The following is a 26,976-nucleotide window of genomic DNA, read 5'->3' as shown; positions in this document are numbered from 1 at the left end:
ATACTCATCTACATTTTGAATATACCTATATTTTTCTCTACAAATATATGTGTATATTGCGTTTACTTTTATAGCATTTTTTTTCTTTCTCCTCATTTTATTTTGTTTTAAATAATAGGAAGTCATTGAAGTTGTTGATGCCAGGGTACTGCTGCAGCAATAACATTGTGAACCGTGACTGAATCCAGATATATTTCGTGCACTTACTATGAACCAGGAACTGATTGTATAATCACGGTAATTTGATGAAAAAGATACTTAGATACCTTATTTATTTTTTATGGAATCTTATATCTTGTGATGAGATGACTAAATGCAGTAAAATCACACTGTATGGAACAGTGTTTCATACTACAGGATAACTCTATGGCTTTTTTATAATATTTGGTGACATTTTATAAAATTGGAGCATGCATCAGGCAGGTTAATCATACTCAGAAAGATCAGGTGTTCCTAAATGTATGCCTGTTGCTTAGCTCCTGTTTTAGCCAGAGCCGAAGCTTCCTGTGAAATCATGTGACTCACCTCTGCGGAGAGTCTCTGCCTGCATGATTATTCCATTTGAAGCCTTTACCCCCAGGTAGTGGATGTGGCCCTTGTAGTAGGTGCCCCACACATCCCCTCCATGACTATCTGTTTGAGGAGTGGTTTTGCTTTTCTGTGTTGAGTTATATTTAGGGTGCTTACCCCTCTCAGCGGCAAATTACTCTCCAGTGTTCCTTTTTCAAATTAAAAGTGATGGTGTTTTTCTAAATTTATACCCGCTCTCTGAACAGATTCATTCACTTTATATCCACATGATTTGCATCGCTAAACATTCATGTAAGTTTTTATGAAAACCAGGACCTACCAGTCAATGCCCTGCATTGAGGTTGATATCTGTGTGTTGCTTAGATGTTATGATGACTGAGACATACATTCTTTAGTAATTTTCATTTTCTTCACTGTTCAGATTTTACATTAGCTAGGTATCCAGAGATGACACAAAACTGGAGCATTAACCGCAGGCTTTGCTTGCCATTCTTTACCTGTGGATTCTCTAACATGTGAGTCACATTGTTTCCACAATTGATGCACATTTTCTGAAACTGAACTGCAAGGTCTCCACTTTATTTTCATATTATGCATGCAGTTAATTGCTATTTTGATTGAATCAGCAGAAGAATAAAAATGCCTATGAATCAAAGGAAATTATTCTCATTAGTTGTGAAACAAAGAAAGCAGTGGTTTCAGGAACAAATATTATTCAAAAGTATTCTCATTAAAAGAAATTACTCTCTCTGGTATAATAAACTTCTCCAAAAGAGCAGCATCTGGCAGGATCATATAACTTACTGTAGCACAACATTTGGGATGAATTAAGTTACTTCATGTCACAAAATGCTTTTAAGGCTTCTCAGTATTTTTTCTTCATTTTAACTTATCTGTGATTTTCAGTTCTCCAATTAGATCATTTTTTACTTAGTGCTTCTTTAAAGGAATTGCATTGTGAGTATTATACGGAAGTACAGTCTCTTGAAGGTTAGAAATATTGCTGAGTAGCATTCATTTAAGCCCATGTGTGGAATGTGAATGTTTTTCTGTGATGGACTCACCTGTACAACTTTCCATATTAATAAGTGAGAAGGTTGAACTACAAGTGCAAAGACAAATGAGCTGTGGAAATGGACATTGAGGAAAAGATAGTCATTTGAGTGCATGTGTTTGTTAGCCACCCATGGGTAACCTTTATATCAATCAACAATTGAGCATAATTGAGTGAATTGTCATGTCATTGAAGAAGCATTCAAATTAAACTTAACAATGGCTCTTAAGGTTGGAAGGAATTTTAGAGGTCAGCTATCCTTTACTCTCTCCACCATCACAGATCAGTTGTTTAAATGACTCCTTTTCCAGGGCTCTCACTATTTTTCAAGGAAGCCCATTTTGTTTTCAGAAAACTTTTTTCAAACTGACTAGAGGCCCGTTGCAGGAAGATTCCTGCAAGAATAAGGCTTCCTGCGGCCAGAGCAAAGCAGAGAAGGGAGTGAAGCCGGCCCTTCTCTGCTGCCTCAGCTCTGCTCCTATGTCCACTGCCTCGGGACACTCCATTGGCGGCGGAGTGGTGAGGCTGGATCGGCCGCCAGAGTGGGCAGATCGTGCCTCGCTGCTTGCCCCTGCAGCCCCCAGACGAGTCAACAGGCCCAGACACTCCAGCAGCGATGGAGTGACAAGGCTGGACCCGCCGCCTCTGGGACCCCCTCCCCCTCAGGTCTTCCTGCCACAGGCCTGAACACTTCAGCGGTGGGGCTGAGGGGACTGGGTGCAGCCATCTTTGTGATGGAGTGACTGTTAATTTGCATATTACTCTTTTATTAGATAGGATATACCCTCTGTTTCCATTGTTCTCAGATCTGTAGAACTCTATATGAGGACCCATCTTCTATATAAGTGCCTTTAAATTTCTAAAAACAACTTCTGCATACCCCCTTAGTTTTTTTACCTGACCCTTTTGGGTTTTTTTGTTCATTTGTTTGTTTTTTGTTATACAAATCACATAATACTTTATCTTTTCTAATTCACTAGACCAGACTATTCAAAATAATTTTGAATGTGATGACAGACATTATTGTTTTGTTCTTGATTTAAGAAAAAATGATGGAGGAGTGATGGGGTCTGGTGGAGAAAGGCAAAGAGGGGGAAATGGGGGACATCTATAATAACGTCAACATCAAAAAATAAATAATAAAAATGAAAGAAATGGCTTTAACATTACACCATTTAGAATTATGTTTGTTTTTGAGTAGTAGTCTGACATATTTAATTAGAGTCCTTCTATTCCTAACTTAGAGTTTTAATAACTTAGAATGGTGGAATTTTATTAGCTGTCTCTTTTGTACTTATTGATGTGTGATTATGTGACTTTTCTTTAAGTTGTTGACATCATTGATTATGATATTTTTATTTAGCCATCCTTGCCCCCTGGAATGAATATTTGCTGCCAGTGTACTATTTATTTTGTATGATGCTAATTCAAGTTATGAATTAACTGCATTAACTATAAGTAACTTGTTGCTAGCATATATATATATGTTATATGTCTATGTTGATATATATTTATGTATATATATATATATATATATATATATGCTTTTTCTTTCATTCTATTTCATATTTCCCCCATGATAATGATTGCTCTTCATTTAAACTAAAACTATAATAGGTTTGTGAAAGGGCTATGACATATGAGTAGTGCAATTTGTATCATGCAGAAAGTGATATCTACATAGTGGTATATGTACATAGAAAAATATATAATTAGCAGCCTGATTGGGTCAGAGAAATTTCTGTATAAGATGCCATTTTCTCTTAAGGATGATTATGAATATTCCAGATAGAAAAAGATAGAAGAAAGGGAATGGGTGAAGGCTTAGAAGAGCCAGTTCTGAGCATCGACTGCATGTGCATTGAAAGCAGAAGGGGTGCTGGGGGAGGAGTTTGGGAGAGAGAGAGAGGAGTGGCCAGGATGAGAGTGGAAGAATAATTGGCCTGACATAGAAAGAACGTGGTCTGCCTCACTCCAAGGTGATTTGACTCTTAAAGACACCAGGCAAGATTTTCCAATGCTTTTTAGAAATGCTGATTTCTGGACTCCATCTTAACCTACAGAATCTGAGTATCTTTATTAAATATTTAGAGGCCCAGTGCACGAAATTTATACATGGAGGGGGGGCCCTCAGCCCAGCCTGCACCCTCTCTAATCCAGGACCTCTCGAGGGATGTCTGACTGCTGGACATCCCTCTCACAATCCAGGACCGCTGGTGCCTAACTGTTCGCCTGCCTGCCTGCCTGATCACCCCTAACCACCTCTACCTGCCTGCCTGATCACCCCTAACCACCTCTACCTGCCTGCCTGATTGCCCCCTAACTGCTCCCCTGCCAGCCTGATCGCCCCAGCTGCCCTCTGCTGGCCTGATTGCTCCCAGCTGCCCTACCCTGCCGGCCTGATCACCCCCTAACTGCTTGCTCCCCTGCACTGGCCTGATCTCGCCCCTAACTGCTTGCTCCCCTGCTGGCCTGATCACCTCTAACTTCCTCTGCCTCAGCCCCCACCACCGTGACTTTGTCCAAAAGGAAGTCGGACATCTGGAAGATGTCTGGTTGACCAGGTCTAATTAGCATATTACCCTTTTTTTTTAGTATAGATTAACTTGAAGTAGCTTTTATGCATATTAGTGTTTAAGAAACTCTGCTATAGGGAACATTTGACTATTTTAATGTTCATAATGCTAGGTCATAGCTGGTACTGCAGACTAATATTCTGTAGTGTATATTGTATGTGCATTTAACAACATACTGACAAAATTAGTTTTCACATAGCTTGAAAGCTGCACAGTACCCTGGGTAGCTACTTAGCGTAGCGTAACTTGTGGATTTTATTTAGTGTGTACTAAAATACCATTGGTCAAACTTTTCCAAGTGTTATTTTTTTCTTGTATCCCTTCCCACATGCATAATCAATCCTGTCTGAATAATTTAATATCTTCTAAGGAGTTAATCTTGCTTGTAATGTCAGCAATTAGCTAAACTTTTATATAGTTAGAGTTATTTTTCTTTTCAAGTTTTCTATAGATCCAATTAATAAACTATAGCTTTCAGTTCTTTATTCACGGTCTTCACATTTACTTATAGTCTATGAGTTCTCAAGTTGATTTAAGGTCTCTAAACTGTCTGTAAAAAAGTGGCAAAACTTCTCAACAATTTTTAAAAAATGTATATTTTTATATAATTCTGGAACATTACAACAGGCTTCATTCATGCTTTGAGGATAACTAAAGATTTTCTTAACAATAATGAGGCTTTTCAAAATAGTGTGAGACATGGGGTGGGAGGATGTGGCTTTATTGAAACTACCAAGCTAGCTTTAAGTTTTATGCAGGTAATAGTTTTGAAAAGAAGCTGTTATTTGGTATGGCTAGCAAGTGAATTGGCTCTTAACCTTGTGAGATTTAGAAGAGGTAGGTAGAGGGACCACTACTCTTTAAGGCTGTTGATGGAATCAAGAATACCATCTATGTTTGCCTAAAACACTTCAATGTATATGAACAGGGAACAGCTTGTATATATGTAAGGTGAATCTGAATTGAAATTGAAAATAGAGAACGAAGTGCAATAATGACAAGTGTAGACTACAACACAAGGTGGGAAAAGCTGTTGAAATAAAAAAATGCTAATGATTGCAATTGAGGTTTGAGAAAGACACAAGAAGCATCATGGATAATATTTTCAAAATAGAAGATAATATATTGGCATTCATAAGTACAAGTGCAATACAGAGGAAATGCGACTTAGTCCTTCTGTTAAGCTCCACATTGATTAATATTTTCCTAAATGACGGGTTCTACTTTTTAATGATTTTCAAATGTATAGATACATTTCCACACAGAAGCTAAGATCAATTTCCAATAAAACAAGTTTTTAAAAAATAAAAAGTTTCTAACTATAGCTTTATGACATTTGATGTAATAACTACAAAGCTACTATGTTTTGACTGAATTAAACATGACAATGAGGTATGAGAAAGGCTCTAGAATTATATTATCTAAAATAATATTAATAGAAGCAAGCCTAAATAAAGTCCCTGAGATGATTATGGGGCATTGAGAGATGAACTTTAGTACATTGATCAAATGTTTTTGCATTCCTAATATACTGACATTTCAAAAGCTTTGACCTTGCTCTGCAAAATTGTAGCAATAATTTACTTAACAAATATTTGGGGGGTATTTATTATATTTTCATAAAGAAAATTGATAGTATAAATGATAATTATTTAAAATTTAGATTTTTAAAAGATATCTTTGGAAGCACAGTTTTTTGTTTTTTTTTTTAAAAAAATTAAACTTCTAGCAAGTTTATAAAGGACTGCCAACATTTCATAGCTTAATCACATAATTATGTTATCCTATGCTTTCTGCTTTTGACTATATTACTCTTGGAATATTTTCTGGTAACATTTTTGAAAGCAGGAAAGGATATTGTAGTAAAACAGGCTCTCTTCAGTCTGATTGATTTTGTGCTCTATAGCCCATTTCATTTGTCAGAAAGTATTGCAATTTTTTCCTCCTGCTATTTGGAAAGAATGTAATAGTCTAAAAGATTGCCTACCTTCTAAAGGAGTTTCTCTCTTGTCAGGGCAGGAACAGTATATTTATTAAACTGCCTGTAACTTTGGAGTGAATACTTCCAATGCATTTCTTCTCTGTGTGCTGTCCTATAACTGTAGGAAGCACTCAGACATGACACTTGGCAGTATGATCCAGCAGATCTGTAGGACCATGGCTAGGGTGCTCTAAAATCAGGAAATTCTAGAATGTCATTAAAACCTTTTATTTTTTTTTAAGTTCCCTAATATTAGGACATAAGCTGGTTAGAACTCATCAGCATTTTACTTTAGTATGAATTTGTATAGTGACTATGTTTGTATTGCCCAATGAAATTCTTTTTACTATAAAGCTAATAGAAACAAACAAATATATTCTTAGCAGTATACTGTAGACAAAGACCCCAGGAACCATGATATGAGATACTAAGATACACACATTTGTACTTCATCACTTGGTGAAAAAAAAATCCACCTAAATTTTCTAGAAGAGGGTGTAAATTAAAGACATTTCTTAGACCAATAAATGTGGTCAATGACTTGCAGTGATTTGACACAATAAGATAACTAAACTTTTTTAGAGGGTACTAGAAGTTTTGCTTTTGTACATCTGTGGATTTTATACAGCTAGCTTTAAAAAGGAAAGATTGAGCCCTGACTGGTTTGGCTCAGTGGATGGAGCGTCAGCTTGCGAACTGAAGGGTCCCGGGTTCGATTCCAGTCAAGGGCATGTACCTTGGTTGCAGGCACATCCCCAGTAGGGAGTGTGCAGGAGGCAGCTGATCGATGTTTCTCTCTCATTGATGTTTCCAACTCTCTATCCCTCTCCCTTCTTCTCTGTAAAAAAATCAATAAAACTGTTTTGTTTTTTTTAAAAAAGGAAAGATTGAGACCAGTATAATTATGTAGTCAGAGGAACTGTAGGTCCAATTCATGCTAATTTAGAATGCCATGTGCTACTTGATAAAATGGCTTTTTTGGCACCTGCATATCCTTTTAGGCTGTTTGAAAACCATGCAATGTAAATAAAATTGTGTTGATTTGTTCAGGTCTATGGTGTTTTGACTTGCTCCTGGAGTGAACATTGTATGTAAGTAGATAGGTAAAAGGATGGATGAATGAAACTTTCAGAATGCTCGCTATTGGAATGAGGAAAGAAAGGGCTGAGGAACCAGTAATCCAGGCTGGATGAGATAGATTTTTGGGCAATATATGGCAATAGGAAATATTTTTAAGAAGAAAGAATACTTATGATGTCTAATTAGAAATAGTAAATAAACGTCCCAGTACTGCCCCAGCGAATTTGGCTTAGTGGTTCTCAACCTTCTGGCCCTTTAAATACAGTTCCTCATGTTGTGGCCCAACCATAAAATTATTTTCGTTGCTACTTCATAACTGTAATGTTGCTACTGTTATGAATAGTAATGTAAATATCTGATATGCAGGATGGTCTTAGGCGACCCCTGTGAAAGGGTCGTTCGACTGCCAAAGGGGTCGCGACCCACAGGATGAGAACTGCTGGTAGTGGATTGAGCATCGCCCTGTGGACCAAAGGGTCTTGGGTTCAATTCCACTCAGGGTTTTGAAAAGTCTGGCTTAAGTCTTAGAGGAACAGAAAGAAAAAAAATTACCCATAATGGATGTAAGAGGATCAATGGCACCAGATTTAGGGCCTAGAGCAGGGGTCCTCAAACTACGGCCCGCAGGCCACATGCGGCCCGCCGAAAACATTTATCCGGCCCTCCGGGTGTTTTTGCTGCCGCTGCCTGCTGCTTAGCAGCCGACTCATCCTGGGCCCGCAGTGTGCATGTGTGGAATGTGTGCCGCACTCTCAGACTCCCCTCCTTCTCTCTGTCTCTTGACTCCTCCTCTCTGTCTCGGGTGTGATTGGACGAGTCACGAGCTTGCCTATGCAGAGCCTGCTGCTGCCTGAGGACTGAGGTAAGAACAAGTTAGGATTTATTTTTTTTTTTGAAGTTAGGAGTTCTATTTTTTTTATTTTTTTTATTTTGCAGTTAGTAGGGCCTTTTTTTTTGAAGTTAGGAGAGCCTTTTTTTGAAGTTTTGTTTTTTTACTTCAAAATAAGATATGTGCAGTGTGCATAGGAATTTGTTCATAGTTTTTTTTTAAACTATAGTCCGGCCCTCCAACGGTCTGAGGGACAGTGAACTGGCCCCCTGTTTAAAAAGTTTGAGGACCCCTGACCTAGAGAAACCAGGAGAGTGTGAGCCTTGAGAAGCCAATGAATCTGGTTAGGAAGAGGTAGGACCATCTTTCTAGAGATGAGGATGAATTTTGCAGTTAATAATTACAAATATTAGAGAGTCCTTAGCTGTTTTGACTCCAACACAACATATGTAGCGCTATCTCTTCATTTATTTTAGCTATATTAATAGTATTGGTTAATTTCCAAAAAAAGTAATTATAGTAGCTAAATTATGTTGTTACATAATGGCTCAATGTGCTAAATTAACGGTGAAATCTTTCTATTTTATTTAGACATATAAATAAAGTTGTTTCACTTTTGTTTTTGATTTAAGTATATACCAAACGGACCATTTTCAACTAATTTAAATAGACTTTCAGCCTATTTAAAAAGAGATAATATATGCTAATGGTTAAGAACCCAGATTTTAGAGCCAGAGGCCTTGGATTGAAATCCAGGCTATGTCACTTTCTTTGTAAACCTTGGGCAAACCACTTATATATTCAGTGTTTCACTTGATTATCTTTATAATAATAACAATAATAATAATAATAGTTGTTATTATTGTGGGTTGGAGAATCAAGGAAATTAATTTACTAAAAAAACCTAATGAGACATCTAGTTCATGGTAAATACATAGCAGAAGTGAAGGGTGACTGTGATGATGACTCTTTAATGTATTTGAGCATTTTTCACCTGTAGACATTATGCAGGTACGGAGCATGTATAAGTTCAATTAATTCTCACAGCTACGCGATTAGATAGGTACCGAGTTCTGCTTTTGCTTAATCCCTTCACTTTTTCACCCAGCCCCCTAATCCTTTCTCCTCTGACAACTGTCAGTTTGTCCTCTGTATCTATGAGTCTATTTTGTTTATTTCATTCATTAATTCCACATATAAGTGAAATCATACAGTACTTGTCTTTCTCTGACTGGGTATTTCACTTACCATGATACTCTCCAGATATATCCATGCTGTAGCAAAAGGTAAGATTTCCATTTTTTATTTATTTATTTATTTATTTATTTATTTATTTATTTATTTATTTATTTATTATGGCTGAGTAGTATTCAATTATGTAAATGTACCACAGCTTTTTGACAGGTGTGAGGTGATATCTTATTGTGATTTTAATTTGCATTTCTCTGGTGATTAGTGACATTCAGCATCTCTTCATATGTCTATTGGCCATCTGCATGTCCTCTTTGGAGAAGTTGCTATTCAGGCCCTTTATTTGGATTGTGTTTTGTTTTGTTTTGTTTGCTTTTTTGTGTTGAGTTTTATAAATTCTTTATAAATTTTGGATATTTAATCCTTATCAGATGCATCATTGGTGAATATGTTGTCTTTTCATTTTGTTGATGGTTTCATTTGCTGTACAAAAACTTTTAGTTTGGTGTTGTCCCATTTGTTTATTTTTTCTTTTATTTTCCTTGCCTGAGATTTATCAGAAAAAATGTTTCTATGAGAAATGTCTCAGATTTTTTGGCCTATGTTTTCTTGTAGGATTTTAATGGTTTCAAGTCTAACATTGAAGTCTTTAATCCATTTTCAGTTTATTCTTGTGTATGGTGTAAGAAGGTGGTCTGGTTTCATATTTTTGCTTGTATCTATCCAATATTCTCAACACCATTTATTGAATAAACTATCTTAACCCCATTGTATGTTGTTGCCTCCTTTGTCAAATATTGATTTACCATAAAGGTGTGGGTTTATTTCTGGACTCTCTATTCTGTTCCATTGGTGTATTTTAAAGGTTATTAGGAGATTTGATTTAAAATCTTCACTCCACCATAATTCATGAAACAATCTACAGTGAGTTTTTTAGCAATTATGTTATCCTATATAATTAAAGGCTAATATGCAAATTGCCCAACCATGGAACAACTGGTTGCTATGATGCACACTGACCACCAGGGGACAGACGCTCGACACAAGAGCTGCCCCCTAGTGGTCGGCGTGCTCCCACAGGGGGAGTGCCACTCAGCCAGAAGCCGGGCTCATGGCTGGCAAGCCTCTCCACCTCCCCAGCAGTGCTAAGGACCCCTCGGGGGATGTCCGACTGCCAGCTTAGGCCTGCTCCCCACACCAGCAGGTGGACATCCCCTGAGGGGTCCCGGACTGTGAGAGGATGCAGACTGTGCTGAGGGACCCCACCTCGCCTCCCAGTGCATGAATGTCATGCATCAGGCCTCTAGTATTGCATAAACACTTAATAAGTTCAAATTTTTGCTAAAATCATAAGCTGATTTTCAGAACATAAATGGTTATAAAATAATATTAGAAATAAATGTGAAGCACTATGATAGCCAAAATAATGGGGAGGGAGATGAGGGAGGAGAAAAGTTGAGAAAGCATTTTTCCATGCAGTGCTTTTCCTAGGAGACCAGATTAATTACTTGTATGTTAATTTTTGGTAGTGCAGATTAATATTCCACTCACTATATTTTGTATAGATGACTAATTTCTGAAGAATGATGTTATAAATCACACTGCATAACATTAAAATATGTCATTAAATTAATATTCCAGAAAACATTTATTACACATTTTACTTGATGAAAAAATTGAATAAACATGCAAATATTATAGAGATGAATTCAGTATAAACACTTCCAGACTGGAGAAATAGATAATTGCTGATTTTATTTAAATATGCATATTTTCAGAGTAGCTATAATGGTCTTCTGATAACTAAAGGCATTATTAAATGTGACTATTAAAATTATTTTTATTTAAAATAAAGCAGAAGAATTACAGCTCATTGTAATGTATGTGTGATTAAAACTGTTTGAGAAATTACTCTTAAAATTACCTACATATCTTGTCATTTGTCTGTAATTTAATTCAGAAAGATGTATAATCTCAGGCACACACTAGTTCTAAATTAGCAGTTTAGTAATGAAGTGTCTGTTGTAGTAACACAATCTGTGACTTGAGAATTGTAATGCACAAAAATGTAAATTTACTGTGAACACTTCCAACCCAGATACACATTGTAAAACCATCTGATTATCCATGGTTGATATAATTTAATATTTCTCCATCTATTTTATTGCTATGTTTGAGGATATCTGTGGTCTTGAATTGTAACACACTTTAAATTTTGTATCTTAAAATGTTCATATATCAAAAATAATAAAAATGTAAAAAGGTTCATAAAATGTCTGTTCCTGTAAGGCTGGTTAGGTTATTACAATAGTTATTTCATGATCATTGCATTTTGAAGTCAACTTTATCTTTAAAGCAATAAAAGCTCTATAAATATTAAATTTCTTCCCATTGCAAAAAGATACCTGTATATTAATCTTCACTGATTTAGCAATTTATCAAGTTTAATTTTAAATCCCTATCATCTGATTTTATCTCCCCAGTTATATTTAAGTTTAAATCCTTGATTTAAGTTTTAATAATCATTGGTACATATAATAAAATGTCTCTGAAGGGAGTGTGGGCTGGAAAAGGTTGAGATAAAACTACTTGTTATAGGTGTTTTATTATTTAAATTTCTCAGAAAGTTAATGTTGAAATTGGAGTAGATGCAGATAAACTTTATGCATTCCAACTTTACTTCTTACTTTATGAGATAAGGCATAATTTGATTTTCTCATAATGCTGGAAGAAATTAAGTTTTTATTCAATCAGCAATTAAATTGCAGTTTTTATTCAATCTACCACTCTCAGGAATTAAAAGGAAAGTTGGGGTTTGGCCTTGATAAACTTGATCTGATAATACTGAAAATAAGAACTTTTTGAAATTCTCAGTGAAAAACAACAAAAAGGTAATTTTTTTTCTAATCTATTGCTAAAATTCCTTAAGCAAGCTTAACAGATGCTTATTTATTTTTCAAAATATATTACACTATCTAGCACATGAATAGAAAGCTATTACTTGTATAGCTTGAGTGAGTGGCATTTTTTATTTATTAAAACTTTGTGCTGAAACCGGTTTGGCTCAGTGGATAGAGCGTCAGCCTGCGGACTGAAGGGTCCCGGGTTCGATTCCGGTCAAGGGCATGTACCTGGGTTGCGGGCACATCCCCAGTGGGAGATGTGCAGGAGGCAGCTGATCGATGTTTCTCTCTCATCGATGTTTCTAACTTTCTATCTCTCTCCCTTCCTCTCTGTGAAAAATCAATAAAATATATTTAAAAAAAAAAAAAAAAAAAAAAAAAAAAAAAAAAAAAAAAAAAAAAAAAAAAAAACTTTGTAATTAAAGGAACTGTTTAGTGTCTCCTTAATAGTTAAGTAGATGTGATGAATTATTCAGCACCTAACCTACCTTGGATTTATAAACTCTGATTATGTGAATTATTCTTTTGCATTGCAGCAAAATATTTTGTTCATTTGACAATTCTCAAAATTCTTGTCAAAATAAAAATATTAATTTCATAAATCGAAACACTCAACTCTATGGTAAACATAGTAGAACATTGTGATAATTTTGCAAATTCAGAGTTGATATAACAATATTTGTAAATTAAGCTTCTGATTTTACCAACATTTATAAAAATTAGATTTTTATAACAAGATAATTCAATAGATTCGCTTTTAGATTGTTTAGTTTCTGATATAAGAGTTTTATATATTAAAATTTTATGAACCTATTAGGACCAAAACTTCACAAATGTTTATTTCTACACATTAGAAAGTGAAATGTATATAAAACAAGCATTTATAGTTTTTCTTATTGATTGGATTTAAGAAACATTTATGATCACAAATACATATAAATAAAAAATACATACCTAACATATGTTCAGGTAATTCAATAACTGGAAAGTGTCAATATCAGGTTTAATAAAGATTAAAAGGAAAAATAACATATTGTGATGAGTTAATAGAATAGTGAAAACCAATTGCAGAATAGTTCATTTTTAAAACCCACTGTGTGTTAGCTATTCAGGATAGAATCAGAATGTTGATGTTAGAGAACATATAATGTCTCATTCAAAGGGTAATACAATCCCCTAATAAAGAGGGAATATGCTAATTGACCCTCACACTGTCACAAAGATGGAGCACCCACAGCCAATAAGGAGGGAATATGCTAATTGACTGCCACTCCCTCAAAGATGGTGGAGCCCACAGCAAACATGGAGGGAACATGCTAATTGATTGCCCCACCCTCAAAGATGGCAGCACCCACAGCCAATAAGGAGAGAATATGCTAATTGACTGCCACTCCCTCAAAGATGGCGGCGCCCACAACCAAAGATGGCCGGCAGGGGAGGGCAGTTAGGGGCAACCAGGCCAGCAGGGGAGGGCAGTTGGGGGCACCAGGCTGGCAGGTGAGGGCAGTTGGGGGCAACTGGGTGGGCAGGGGAGGTCAATTAGGGGCAATTGGGCTGGCAGGGGAGCAGTTAGGCTTCTATCAGGCTGGCAGAGGAGTGGTTAGGGGTGATTAGGCTGGCAGGCAGAAGTGGTTAGGGGCAATCAGGCAGGCAGGTAGGCAGGTGAAAGGTTGGGAGCCAGCAGTCTGGGTTGTGAGAGGGATATCCGACTGCCAGTCGGACCTAAACCGGCAGTCAGGGGAGGGATCAGGCCTAAACTGGCATTTGGACATCCCCGAGGGGTCCCAGATTGGAGAGGGTGCAGGCTGGGCTAAGGGATACCCCCTCTCCCTAGTGCATGAATTTCGTGCTCTGGGCCTCTAGTCTATATTATAAAAACCCAGTGGCCCTAACTCTTTAAAGACCAAAGACCGGTGTGGGTGGCCGAGGCACGTGCAGGTGGGTGGGGCTGCGAGTGCAACAAGGTGCACATGGGTGGGCGGGGCCTCGTGATTTCGTGCGCTGGGCTTCCAGTTAATACATTTTAATGAAACCTAAAATTTTAATGCATATGATATTAGGAAAAGATTTTAAAATTTTACTATAATATGTTTCCTAAATTTTTTCTTCAGTTTTTTATTTTGTTAAAAAAAGAATAACAATAAACCAGAGAAAAAATAGTGTGAAATGAAATAAAATCAGCATTGTTGAATTTTTTCATAAATTTATTTTTAATTATGAACTCAAAGGTAATCAATTTCAAGTTTTGCCTTTAGTGCAGAGCAGCCTTCAAAAGAACTAAGGATTTTTGGAATTACTATACCTATTTTTTTAATGGATACAACTAAATATTAAATATATTCTCTTCAACATTGCTTTTACAAAATAAATTAATTTGCAAACATTAGTTATAGCAATGGAAAAGATGAATTTCCTATATTCCTGAATAAATTATAAATTAATGGGAGTGGAATTTATAAAGAAACATTCTAATTTTTACTTTAAAAAATTGTGTTTCAGCATTATTTAGAGTTGGCAGAAGTCAGATGGGATCTTTGTCTTATTGCTTGGGGTAGCATGAACCTTTATTGCACTGAGAAACATGGCAGGTATCAATCACATACACCTATAGCATGCACCTTAGCAAGCTTGGTGGGAAGCATGTAGGAATGTTTGTGATATATGGGTATTTTTTTAACCTAGTCTTATTTTATCTTACAAAAGAAAACTTGGAACCTATCTCCTCCTAGTTTATAGTCTCACAGAAGAGGAGGAAAACAAGCCTATGCTATTGATAATAAATAAGTTTAACAGTTTTATTTTAGTTCCAACCACAGAGGTTTAATTTGCTTTTCACACTCATTCTCATGGTTCCATGAAAGCTTTAGTAGCAGCTGAGGTTTCAACTGTGGGGTCAGACTATCATGGTGGAATGCTTGTTGAACCCCTCTATCAAAGCAAAGAGAACATTTTATAGATATATGCAATTGCAATGTTTCAAAAACTGGCCAACTTGGGATTCTTAGGATATATCCCCAGATGTGGGATCACTTGGTCAAATAGCAGTTCCATTTTTAATTTTTTGATGAAACTCCATACTGTTTTCTATAGTGGCTGCACCAGTCTGCATTCCCACCAGAAGTGCATGAGGGTTCCTTTTTAACATCTTCACGAGCACTTTTTGTTTTTTTTGATATATGAGTGATAGCCATTCTGGCAAGTATGAGGTGATATCTCATTGTCATTTTAATTTGCATCTCTCTGATGATTAGTGACTTTGAGTATTGCTTTCATTTGTCTCTAGGCCTTCTTTATGTCCTCTTTAGAGAAGTGTCCATTCAGGTCCTTGGCCAGTTTTTTAAATGGATTATTTGTCTTCATTTTGTTGAGTTGTATGAGTTCTTTATGTATTTTGGAAATTAACCCTTTATCAGATGTATCGTTGGCAAATATGTACTCCCATTGAGTAGGATCCCTTTTTATTTTATTGATGGTTTCTTTTGCTGTGCAGAAACTTTTATTTTGATGCAATCCCATTTGTGGCCAAGTCAAAATAATTCCACCCTCTTGTTTTTAGGATTGCTTGTTAACTATAGATTCCTGGACCAGGGCAGGCCTACTGAGTTAGAATCCACAGTACAGAGACCTGGCCATTGGTATTTTCCTCAGGCAGCCCAGATTGTCAGGCCAGTCAGGAAAACCTGGTGTTAATTCTCTCTCACTTGGCAGAGCAGCTAATCTCAGCTGAAGCCTTCAGTTACCATCCTATTTTCATCCTTTCACATTTTAATTGAGATTGAGAATGCAGTTTATACTATAGTGGGCCCTGGAGATGCACAGGTAATGCATGAGCCCTGCCTGGTTAACAATCTAGAGTTCCTAGCACTCCAGTTCCATCAGAGTTGCAACAGCCTTTAAAAACTGTTGCCTTTGATTGCAAGGTAAAATCTCTCTCTTAGTCCCAGCTGCTGCAACAGAATATCATAAACTAGGTAGTTTTATAAATAAGACAAGTTTATATCTCAGAATTCTGGAGGGTGGGAAGTCCAAGATCAAGGTGCGCATAGATTCATTATCTGGTGAGAGTCCCCTTTCTGGTTCATACACAGCTGTTTTCTCTTTGTGTCCTCACCTGTCAGAAAGGGTAAGGGAGAGCTCTGACACCTCTTTTATAAGGGCAATAATCCCATTCCTGAGGGCCCCACCCTGATCACCTAATCACCTCCCAAAAGTCCCACTTCCAAATACTATCACATTGGAGATTAGGTTTCGACATATGGATTTTAAGAGAACACAATAGCGTGTACCTTGATATATCACACTGAAGCCTGGAACCCAACCTGAATCAGTCTCAGAACAGAATTAGGGTACATGATATTGTAGCTTATCTTATGAAAGCTTATTTTATGATAGTGGTTAGCTTCTTTTAGGATACTATGGCAAATTCAGACACAGTTCCATTTCACCAGCTCTCCCTGCACCTCTGTTTTCTATTATTTAATTTTATTTTACAATTTGTCATCTCTTTTTATAATATACTAGAAGCCCAGCATATGAAATAGCACAGCCCCATCCATCTGCATCAGTCTTTGGTTGTCTCGGCGTTAGGGCCACAAACCTTTTATAATATAGACTAGAGGTCTTGTGCACAAAATTTGTGCACAGGATGGGGTTGTCCCTCAGCCCAGCCTGCATCCTCTCAAATCTTGGATCCCTAGAGGGATATCCGGCAGGCCTAAACTGGCAGTCGGACATCCCTCTCACAATCTGGGACTGCTGGCTCCCAACTGCTCACCTGCCTGCCTGCCTGATTGCCCCCTGACCATTCCCCTGCTGGCCTGATTAATGCCTAACTGCTGCCCTGCCGGCCTGATTGTCCCCAACTGCCCTCCCCTGCCAGCCTGGTCACCCCTAACTACCCTCCCCTGCCGGTCCAGTCACCCCCAACTGCCCTCCCCTGCTGGCCTAATTGCCCACAACTTCTCTCCCCTGCTGGCCATCTGTGACCACATGGGGTGGCCATCTTGTGTGAGGGCATGGCAGTCAATTTGCATATTACCTCTTTATTATATAGGATTCAATGGTTGGGTTACAGTTATTGTGTGGTCTTTTATGACCTAATGAAAAATAACTGAGATTGAAGTTATGGAAGATAATTTTATTGGTGTATTTTATAATTAATTACATATTATATTGATATGTATCATATTTAGGATAATTATAAAATGTAATTACCAGTGGTAGACTGCTACCTAAAGCTATCATTTTGAAGTATGACATCTACTTGCTGATTACTACAACCTCCTTTAATTTATGGATGAATTATTCTCTGTTCTTTCTGTAGCAAAATTTATTTGGAAGCATTACTTAGTAATAAAATAAAATGTCCCACAATAAAATCTTTGAAGATAAGATGATTAAAAACAACAGAAGATAGTAGAGAAGGTGGTCATACAATTATTTATTTTCATCAATTAATACTTCCCACGACTTTCCCACTGTGTAAATAAGGTTTGACAATTTAGGGGTTTAATTATAAAATTTTTTACTTTCTTTTTAATTTGAACATGCTAGGAGGTCCAAGGATTGTCAGACTTTCCTTTGGGAACTTAGCCTCTCTTAGAAGTAACTAGTACATAATCTACTAGTTTTCATTCTGAGAAAAAAATATAAAAATACGGTACATGTTGAATCAAGTAATTAATATCACTATATTTGATAAACAATGAACTCATGATCAAAAATTATTTTCTCAGTGATACCGTTTCCCTCTCATTATTGGCTTATGAATGACTAAGGCATAATATAATGTACATGTAAATTCTTTTTTATTTCTATTCTTTTTTAAAATGTGTTTGATTCTAGGAAAACATTTCTGTAAAACAAGTGTGCTGTGTGTAATGCTCACTGTTGACCAGACATCATCTTTCGGAAACTAAATTGGGTTTGTAGGCTGAGCGTTCTCATTTAGATCTTTAGGATAGTTTCAGTGCATTAAGCTCATTTACTGTCTGGAGCAGATGGACAAAGAGTTCTAAAATGAATACTAAGCTTTTCCATCCTTTGCCTCTGCTTTTGTTACAGAAACCCTTGAAACTCTCATCAGACAAGCAGAGAATTACACCAGCATACTTTTCTGCAACACCTACAGGAACATGGCCTTAGAGGCGGCTGCTTCAGTTCAGGAGTTCTTCACCGATGTGGGGCTCTATCTATTCGGTGCGGATGTTAATCCTGAAGAATTTGTGAACAGATTCTTTGACAGTCTTTTCCCTCTAGTCTACAATCATCTCATTAACCCTGCTGTGACCGACAGCTCCCTGGAGTACTCGGAATGCATCCGGATGGCTCGCCGGGACATTAGTCCATTTGGTAATATCCCCCAAAGAGTAATGGGGCAGATGGGGAGGTCGCTGCTGCCCAGCCGCACGTTTCTGCAGGCACTGAATCTGGGCATTGAAGTCATCAATACCACAGACCATCTGCTCTTCTCCAGGGAGTGTGGCCGAGCCCTCCTGAGGATGCAGTACTGCCCTCACTGCCAGGGCCTGACGCTCAGTAAACCGTGCATGGGGTACTGCCTCAACGTCGTGAGAGGCTGCTTGGCGCACATGGCGGAGCTGAATCCACACTGGCATGCGTACATCCGGTCCTTGGAAGAGCTGTCAGATGCCATGCATGGAACGTATGACATTGAACACGTGCTCCTGAACTTCCACTTTCTTGTGAATGATGCTGTGACGCAGGCCCACCTGGACGGACAGAAATTATCGGAACAGGTAAGCAGCCACTCCATATTAGCTGTCTGATCTTTTAGAACTCAGAGATTAGCCAAATACATAAAGTTTGTTGATTTTAAGCACATGATAATGTACTTTAAAATCCTGGCAGCCTCACAAGATTCACTTTGTTCTTTCCCTCTTCTGAGGCCAGCCCTGAGCAAACCTCGGTGAAGAGGGTTACTTTAGCCTCTCAAATGATTACAATCATCACTGTGCTGGTATTTTATAAATAAGTTTCACACAAAACTCTTGTCATATGAAAGTCCAAGGTGGACTTACGAAGAACAGACTCTTCTTTTAAGTAAATAGTTTGATTTCATATCATAAATAGTCCTGTGACTATCCTGATAAAAATAAATTATTACAAAAACAGTTGTAGATTCTTTTCTAAATGAAACAACTTGAGATTCGCTTTTTAACTTACGGTGACAGAAGAAGGAGAAACTGACTTTAAATTCCTTGGAAATTGACTTGTTAATATTTATTTCTGCCAACCCTAAAGTGATTTATAAGCTATTTATCAAGCTTTGATAGGCAGTCACACATCAATGAATTTAACAAATTCAAAATAAATTACTGGAAAGCCAGCAAATAATGACTTTCTCACATTCCCAAAGCAATCTCTGAGATCTAGTACTTCCAAGTCTAATCTCAGTAAATACATATTTCCACTTTAAGGAATCCATAGAGGTACCTGATATATTTCTGTCGGATGAATTTCAACTAGAAAAAATGTTCTCAATTTCTTGAGAAAATCAAATGTATCTTCTGTTTAAACCATTAGAGAAACACATGCCTGATGAGATCCAAATCCTTCATCTTTTTTGGAAATTTGCCTCCTGCAAATGTGGAATTGGGGGGGGTGGGGGAAGGGCGGGAGGAGAGTTTTATTTGATGACCTCTCCTGAGACTGAAATGATTGGCAATGATTGCCAGTGGTCAGGGCCAAATCAAGACCCATGAACCTCATGAGAGATGCCTAAATGTTATGAGGGACACATTAAATAACAAGCTTGCATGGCTTTTGAATAAATGTTTTATAAGACTTGGAAAACAGTACATGACTAATTTGTGATTTTATCTTGCTGAGAAATACTGTAATACTAATTGCTTGATAATAATTACTGATTATCATAATTCTTTCTGCCTAATTTCCTACGGGAGGGAATTTGTTAAATATCTATGAAAGTGTGAAGGCTTATAAAGGGGAATCTGGACCAATATCTCCCAGAATAGTGACCCATCGGGTTTGTGGACAGCTATCATTGGAAGGTTCATCTTTATGGTGAATGACTATCTGCACCCTAAACTGCCATGTGTGGTGCTCTAGAATGTAATGCTTTGAAGAAGGGGAATTAATCTTAGCCATCTTGGACTTCAGATATATGAAAACAATTATTCTGCCACTTGGCCTTATATTTTCTATCTAGACTATTCACTCCTATTTTATTCAATTCTTCGATATATGCTTTCTTTGTAAAGTAACTAATTGAACCACATAGCTCTGTCTTGCTCTCCTGGAAGACCTGCTGATTCAGGATGGAGTCAGCAGATTGGAGGGATCATGGGGGTTGATACACAGTGGATACTAGGCCTGGATCTTTTCATTCCCTCCCCATTGCAGCCTGATGTTCTTCTCTCAGTCTGGTGTCTGGAAGATACCTGGTTGTGGCCTCAGGTCTGTGCCAAATGCACTATTTTTTAAAATAAGGAATGGGAGCATAGTTTTCAGAAATTTTAAGTTATTTCTCAATTTTTGTGTTATGTATGCATTTGCTTTAAGTTATGAGGTTTCTCTGAGCTAAGAGATCTATTATCTCCATAACATGAGCTTTTGTGTCCTGGGACTAAGAAAGATTTAATAATACCTAGTGATTCTTTTAAAATTTTCTGAAATAATTTTGATTGAATTTTATAATATGTATCTGTTTGTATGCATTACTGATATGGTTTGAAATAATTCTCCTCCACCTTGAATGGGGCAAATTTTCTCTAAATTGGATAATTTTTTTTCTTGATGAAGTTCAATGATATTTCTGTTGGAGATTTTGATCTCCCTTTCTACCTAGGTGTGTTCTGAATGCAACAAAGCTTTCTTGGTTGGAAATTTTTCAAATGATTTCTAAGTGCACTGATTTTAGCTTCTGTAGTTTGTTTTGGTATATGTGCTGTCTTTTTTTTTTTCTTCAAGAGTTTGTAAATTGACATTTAATTTATTTGCATAAATCAAAAATCCTTTAGATTCATCAGTTAAAAGGTCTCTATTTCTGACACCTTCGATTGTCCAGTTCCATATTTCCACAATCCATGTTGTTTTCCCCAGGAATAGCAGCCCAATGGCTCATTTATAGCAGGTGTTCACCTACAGGTTTGATCTCTCTACTGTTAGGAACTGACTGTCCAGGCAGGATTCTGATTTTTTTTTTCTCTTTAGTAGTTTTTCACACCCTTATCTTCCATTTTTAAGATTCACATGAAAGCAGCTTTATGCTTCTCTGAAGAATGGAATTGTCCTCCACAGCTTGTCAATGCTGTCTGAAGCAGTTCTCCAAGTTTCTGATGGTTTTTGAAGGATATTTTGGTTGCTACTTGATGTTTAATTTGTTGGATAAGTCTTCTAAGGAGTTAATCTTGCTTGTAATGTCAGCAATCAGCTAAACTTTTGTATAGTTAGAATTTTTTTTCTTTTCAAGCTTTCTATAAGTCCAATTAATAAATTATAGCTCTTCAGTTCTTTATTCACAGTCTTCACATTTACTTATAGTAAGTTCTCAATTTTGGCTTCAGTATAGTTTATTTAAGGTCTCTAACCTGTCTTAAAAAAGTGGCAAAACTTCTCAACAATTTTATGTTTTTTAAAAATATGTTTTTTATTGATTTTTATAGAGAGGAAGGGAGAGTGAAATGATGAGAGCTAAATATAGATTGGCTGCCTCCTGAATGCCCTCCACTAGGGATCGAGCCCACATGCAGGCATGTGCGCTACCAGAGAATTTAACTATGACTTCCTGGTTCATGGGCCAATTCTCAATCACCAAGCCACACTGGCTGGGCATCAATTTGATGTTTTTCACCTAGAGGGACAAATGCTCCAGAGGCTAGTTCTTTGTCTCTCCTCACAAACAACATAAACTGATGAACAAAAACAGATCCAGAGACAGAGAAGCATTGATCATACCATCAAACCTCAGAGGGAAGGTAGGGGAGGGTGGGGGTAAGGGGAGAGATCAACCAAAGGACTTGTATGCATGCATATAAGCATAACCAATGGACACAGACACCGAGTGGCGGGGTGAGGGCATGAGTGGGAGGGCAATGGGGGAATAAGGACACATATGTAATACCTTAATCATTAAAGAAAAAAAATATATATAACAAGAAAACAAAAAAAAATTATTCACACAAAAAATTGTTTTTAAATAAAAATCAGTTGAGCTTGCCCTTACCTTGGTCCTGCCTTTCAACAAACTCTCAAAAGGTCTCAGGTATACCATTTTAGAGTTTATCTTCTCTTCTTTGGCCTTCTTTAGCCACAATGTTAAGTATATAAGAAGTCTATATTTGTTACTTAATCCATTCTCTTAAAACTTTCGGCCATTAGCATTCATCAAAAGACTATTGTTGCCTGGTCAGCTTGGCTCCGTGGTTGAATGTTGATCTATGAACCAGGAGGTCATGGTTTGATTCCCAGTCAGGGAACATGTCCAGGTTGTGGGCTCAATCCCCAGTGTGGGGTGTGCAAGAGGCAGCTGATCAATGGTTCTCTCTCATCATTGATGTTTCTATCTCTCTCTTCCTCTCCCTTCCTCTCTGAAATCAATAAAAATATATTTTTTTAAAAAGTTTTTAAACATGAAATCTCTCACTCTGATTATAAAAACCACCATCTCTCACAGCGTTTCTTTGGGAGCTAGGCCTGGGCTAAACTCCCTTGGCACAACCCTCGGTGATGGGCACGGAGCTGCCAGAATCAGCATTACACAGAGCATCATGGCTCCATGGATGGCTCACCTCATTTGCCATGACTCTGTGGCCATCACAGACCACGTAGCTTTGCACAGATAATTCTTCCCAGAACCTCTCCAGTGCAGAGCACACCTCAGTGCAGGTGATAGGAATGACAAGACAAACAGAGCCTCTCAACCTTCCCCACATCTTGCTCCACAGAGTCAATAGTCATGGCTCATCACCAGTGGCTTTTCCTGACTACCCCAAGAAATAATCAGGGAAATGTCTTTCCACATCTAATTTTTGTTATTTGGGAAGTTCCTTAATGGACATTTGTAAGCCCCAACACTGGCCACTGATCCTCACCTGAGGATATTTTTCCTATTGATTTTTAGAAAGAGTGGAAGAAAGGGAGGTGGAGAGAGAGAGAGAGAGAGAGAGAGAGAGAGAGAGAGAGAGAGATCAATTTGAGAGAGGCAGATTGATTGGTTGCCTCCCTGCTTCCTGTCTCCCACATGGGCCTGGACTGGGCCAGGGATTGAACCTGCAACCCAGGTACTTATCCTTGACCGGGATCTAACCACAGAGGTTCTTCAATTCACAGACCAACACTCTAACCACTGAGCAGGGCTGGCCAGGGTTGATCCATTTTTTCTTCAATAAGCTTTCCATTTTGTGGCCTTGGAGACCTAATCTAGCCCACAGTGATCAGAGTAGACTGACTCTTAGTATCCCCTTGGTTTGTGTCTAGCTGACTTTGAATGTGTGTGGGAAGGGCAAGAGGCAGTGTAATAAGCCTTGGGTAGGGTTTCTGCACACTTCTATATTTTCACATTTGTCAACTAAGGGAGAATTTTCAAAGTCTTCACAATTCAAGAATGTTCATTCTAACCATGAGATCTTCCACTCCATTCACATTTTTCCCCTTTGACTGTGCATGGACCTCAAGGGCTGACATTAACTCTTCAGCAGCTACCCTTTGAAATAGGTAGAGCCTCCAACTATTTTTTTCTTTATTGATTAAGGTATTACATATGTGTCCTTATCCCCTCATTGCCCCCCCACCCTCATCCCCATTCATGCCCTCACTCCCCAGTGTCTGTGTCCATTGGTTAGACTTATACGCATGCATACAAGTCCTTTGGTTGATCTCTACCCCTTACCCCACCCTCCTCTACCTTTCTTCTGGGTTTGACGGTCTGATCAATGCTTCTCTGTCTCTGGATCTGTTTTTGTTCATTAGTTTATGTTGTTCATTATATTACACAAATGAGTGAGATCATGTGATATTTATCTTTCTCTGACTGCTTATTTTGCAGAACCTCCAACTTTTAAAAATGGAGGCTTGCTCATTTCTTATTCCGTTTTCAGCTACTCTCTGTGTTTATTTGGAGACTAGAATAAGCAGATGAGGCACTCTTGCAATTGGTGCTGCAATTGCTGCAACATTACCCAAGGGAAATGTAAGTCATGATAGAAATAGAAACCCAGGAAGGGTGCATGTTAGGATGGGAGAGGGTCAGTATTAATATATGGACTAAACTCTTCAGTGACCTTTGAGCTCTTTTTCTCTGTACCCTATGGATAGTCTGATTTGAAGAAGGTACCACCTCATTCCATCAACCAATAATAGGTGCTTGATGCTGGATATCACAGTAGAGAAGGAGATGCCCATTTCAAGGTGACCTCCAGGATTTTAAATTAAATTAAATGTTTCAATTATAGTTTACATTCAATATTATTTTTAGTAGTTTCAGGTACACAGCATAGTGGTTAGATAATTATACATGTTACATGGTGATTACCCTCATATTTCAAGTACCCACCTGGCACTATATACATAGTTATTATAATATTGACTATTTTCCCTATGTTGTACTTTATATCCCTAATTATTTTGTATCTAACAATTTGTACTTGTACTTCTTAACCTTTTCCTTTTTTACTCAACCATCTAATTCCTTACCCTCTTGACAACCATCAGCATGGACCTCGAGGATATTATGCTAGTGAAATAAGTTAAGGTGACCTCCAGGTTTTGATCTAGGGATAGGAAACCTTTATCCTCCAACTGGATAGAGAAGGGCTCACACAACAATTTATCATTGTGCTAAAAATTATGTAGATATAACTCCCCTCAATAAAGTAGTAAGTACTGAAGAAATTATCCAAAGAATTAAAAGAAGGTAAAACATTACTCTTTCAATGATTTAATAGAGGAAACCACCTGAGTTATCTCTCAGTATATGTGTTTTTTTTTCTTCTTTTTTATTTATTGTACTTACTATAAGGGCTATATGATGTTTTGTAAAGTTAGATGTTAATTTACAAGTAATTTTTGTCCTATTGAATTAATTTTGTCTGACTGAGAAAACAGCAAAGTTACCATTTTACCTAAAAATATTAATTTTATCAATGTGAGAGAGACACATTGGTTGCCTCCCCCATGGTTCCTGGCTGGGGATGGGGAGTGAACCGTAACCCAGATACATACCCATGAGCAGGAATCAAACCCTAGACCCTTCAGTGTGTGGGGCCCATGCTCTAACCCACTGGGAAACACCAGTAAGGGCCCATTTTTTATTTTTTGAGGAACCTCCACACTGTTTTCCATACTGGCTGCACCAATCTGTATTCCCACCCACAGTGCACAGGGTTCTCTTTTCTCCACATCCTCGCCAGCACTTGTTGTTTGTGAGAGGGATTGTATTTTTAGAATCAAGATTTAGGGGAGAACCAAGATGGCAGCATAGGTTAACGCCGGAGTTTGCTGCCTTGAACAACTACTTCAAAAGTGAAACTAAAAAACGGAACGGACATCACCCAGAACCACAGGAACGCTGGCTGAGTGGAAGTCCTACAACTAGGAGGAAAGAGAAACGCATACGGACACTCAGAGGAGGCGCAGTGCTGAAGTCAAATTCTGAGGTGCGGAGTGCGCGGAGCGGGCTGGCGGCGGAGGGTGCGGTTGGAGTTTTCAATCAGGAGGGAGTAGCAGACTCTGAGCTCCAGATACAGGCGAGTCTTTAGGGACCCAGACTCAAACGGGAGAAGCGGGACTGTCTGGCTTCGGTCAGAGCGAGTGCAGCTTTCTCTCCGAGGTTTGCAGCGGGTGCTGGGACTCAGAGAGGCAGAGCCCCTGGGGACAGGACTGAGAGCCGCCATAACTGCTCTCTCTGGCCCACCCTGTTGATCCTGTGCGACCCGCCCCGCCCAAGCCCTGCACAGAGGCATTTGCCGGATAGCCTCAGACAAAGGCTAGATTAGCACCTCCCTAGAGGACAGAAGTTCTCTCACTGCAGACACAGCTGATTCTCATAGCCACTTGGCCTGGAGGTCAAACCCTCCCTGGTATTAGCTACAACTATCAAGGTTTAACTATAAGACTGTGAACAAAGACCACTAGGGGGTGCACCAAGGAAGCATAACAAAATGCGGAGACAAAGAAACAGGACAAAATTGTCAATGGAAGATATAGAGTTCAGAACCACACTTTTAAGGTCTCTCAAGAACTGTTTAGAAGCCGCCGATAAACTTAATGAGATCTACAAGAAAACTAATGAGACCCTCGATGTTATATTGGGGAACCAACTAGAAATTAAGCATACACGGACTGAAATAACGAATATTATACAGACTCCCGACAGCAGACCAGAGGAGCGCAAGAATCAAGTCAATGATTTGAAATGCGAGGAAGCAAAAAACACCCAACCGGAAAAGCAAAATGAAAAAAGAATCCAAAAATGCGAGGATAGTGTAAGGAGCCTCTGGGACAGCTTCAAGCATACCAACATCAGAATTATAGGGGTGCCAGAAGATGAGAGAGAGAAAGATATTGAAAACCTATTTGAAGAAATAATGACAGAAAACTTCCCCCACCTGGTGAAAGAAATGGACTTACAGGTCCAAGAAGCGCGGAGAACCCCAAACAAAAGGAATCCAAAGAGGACCACACCAAGACACATCATAATTAAAATGCCAAGAGCAAAAGATAAAGAGAGGATCTTAAAAACAGCAAGAGAAAGAAACTCAGTTACCTACAAGGGAATACCCATACGACTGTCAGCTGATTTCTCAACAGAAACTTTGCAGGCCAGAAGGGAGTGGCAAGAAATATTCAAA

At 38.1% G+C, this 26,976-nt stretch overlaps 1 protein-coding gene across 1 annotated transcript in view; it reads left to right on the top strand.

The window, feature by feature from the left end:
* Positions 1-26,976, top strand: part of GPC5 (glypican 5) — a 1,310,602-nt gene that overhangs the window by 240,532 nt on the left and 1,043,094 nt on the right. Inside the window, exon 3 of the mRNA XM_036301000.1 lies at positions 18,209-18,903. Within this exon, the coding sequence (XP_036156893.1) occupies positions 18,209-18,903 (695 nt within the window). The remainder of the gene's footprint in view (positions 1-18,208; positions 18,904-26,976) is intronic.

Source organism: Myotis myotis, unplaced genomic scaffold (genome assembly GCF_014108235.1).
Source record: "Myotis myotis isolate mMyoMyo1 unplaced genomic scaffold, mMyoMyo1.p scaffold_m19_p_3, whole genome shotgun sequence".
NCBI lineage: Eukaryota > Metazoa > Chordata > Mammalia > Chiroptera > Vespertilionidae > Myotis > Myotis myotis.
Note: the sequence above shows the minus strand (reverse complement) of the source record. Positions and strands in the feature narration are given on the sequence as shown.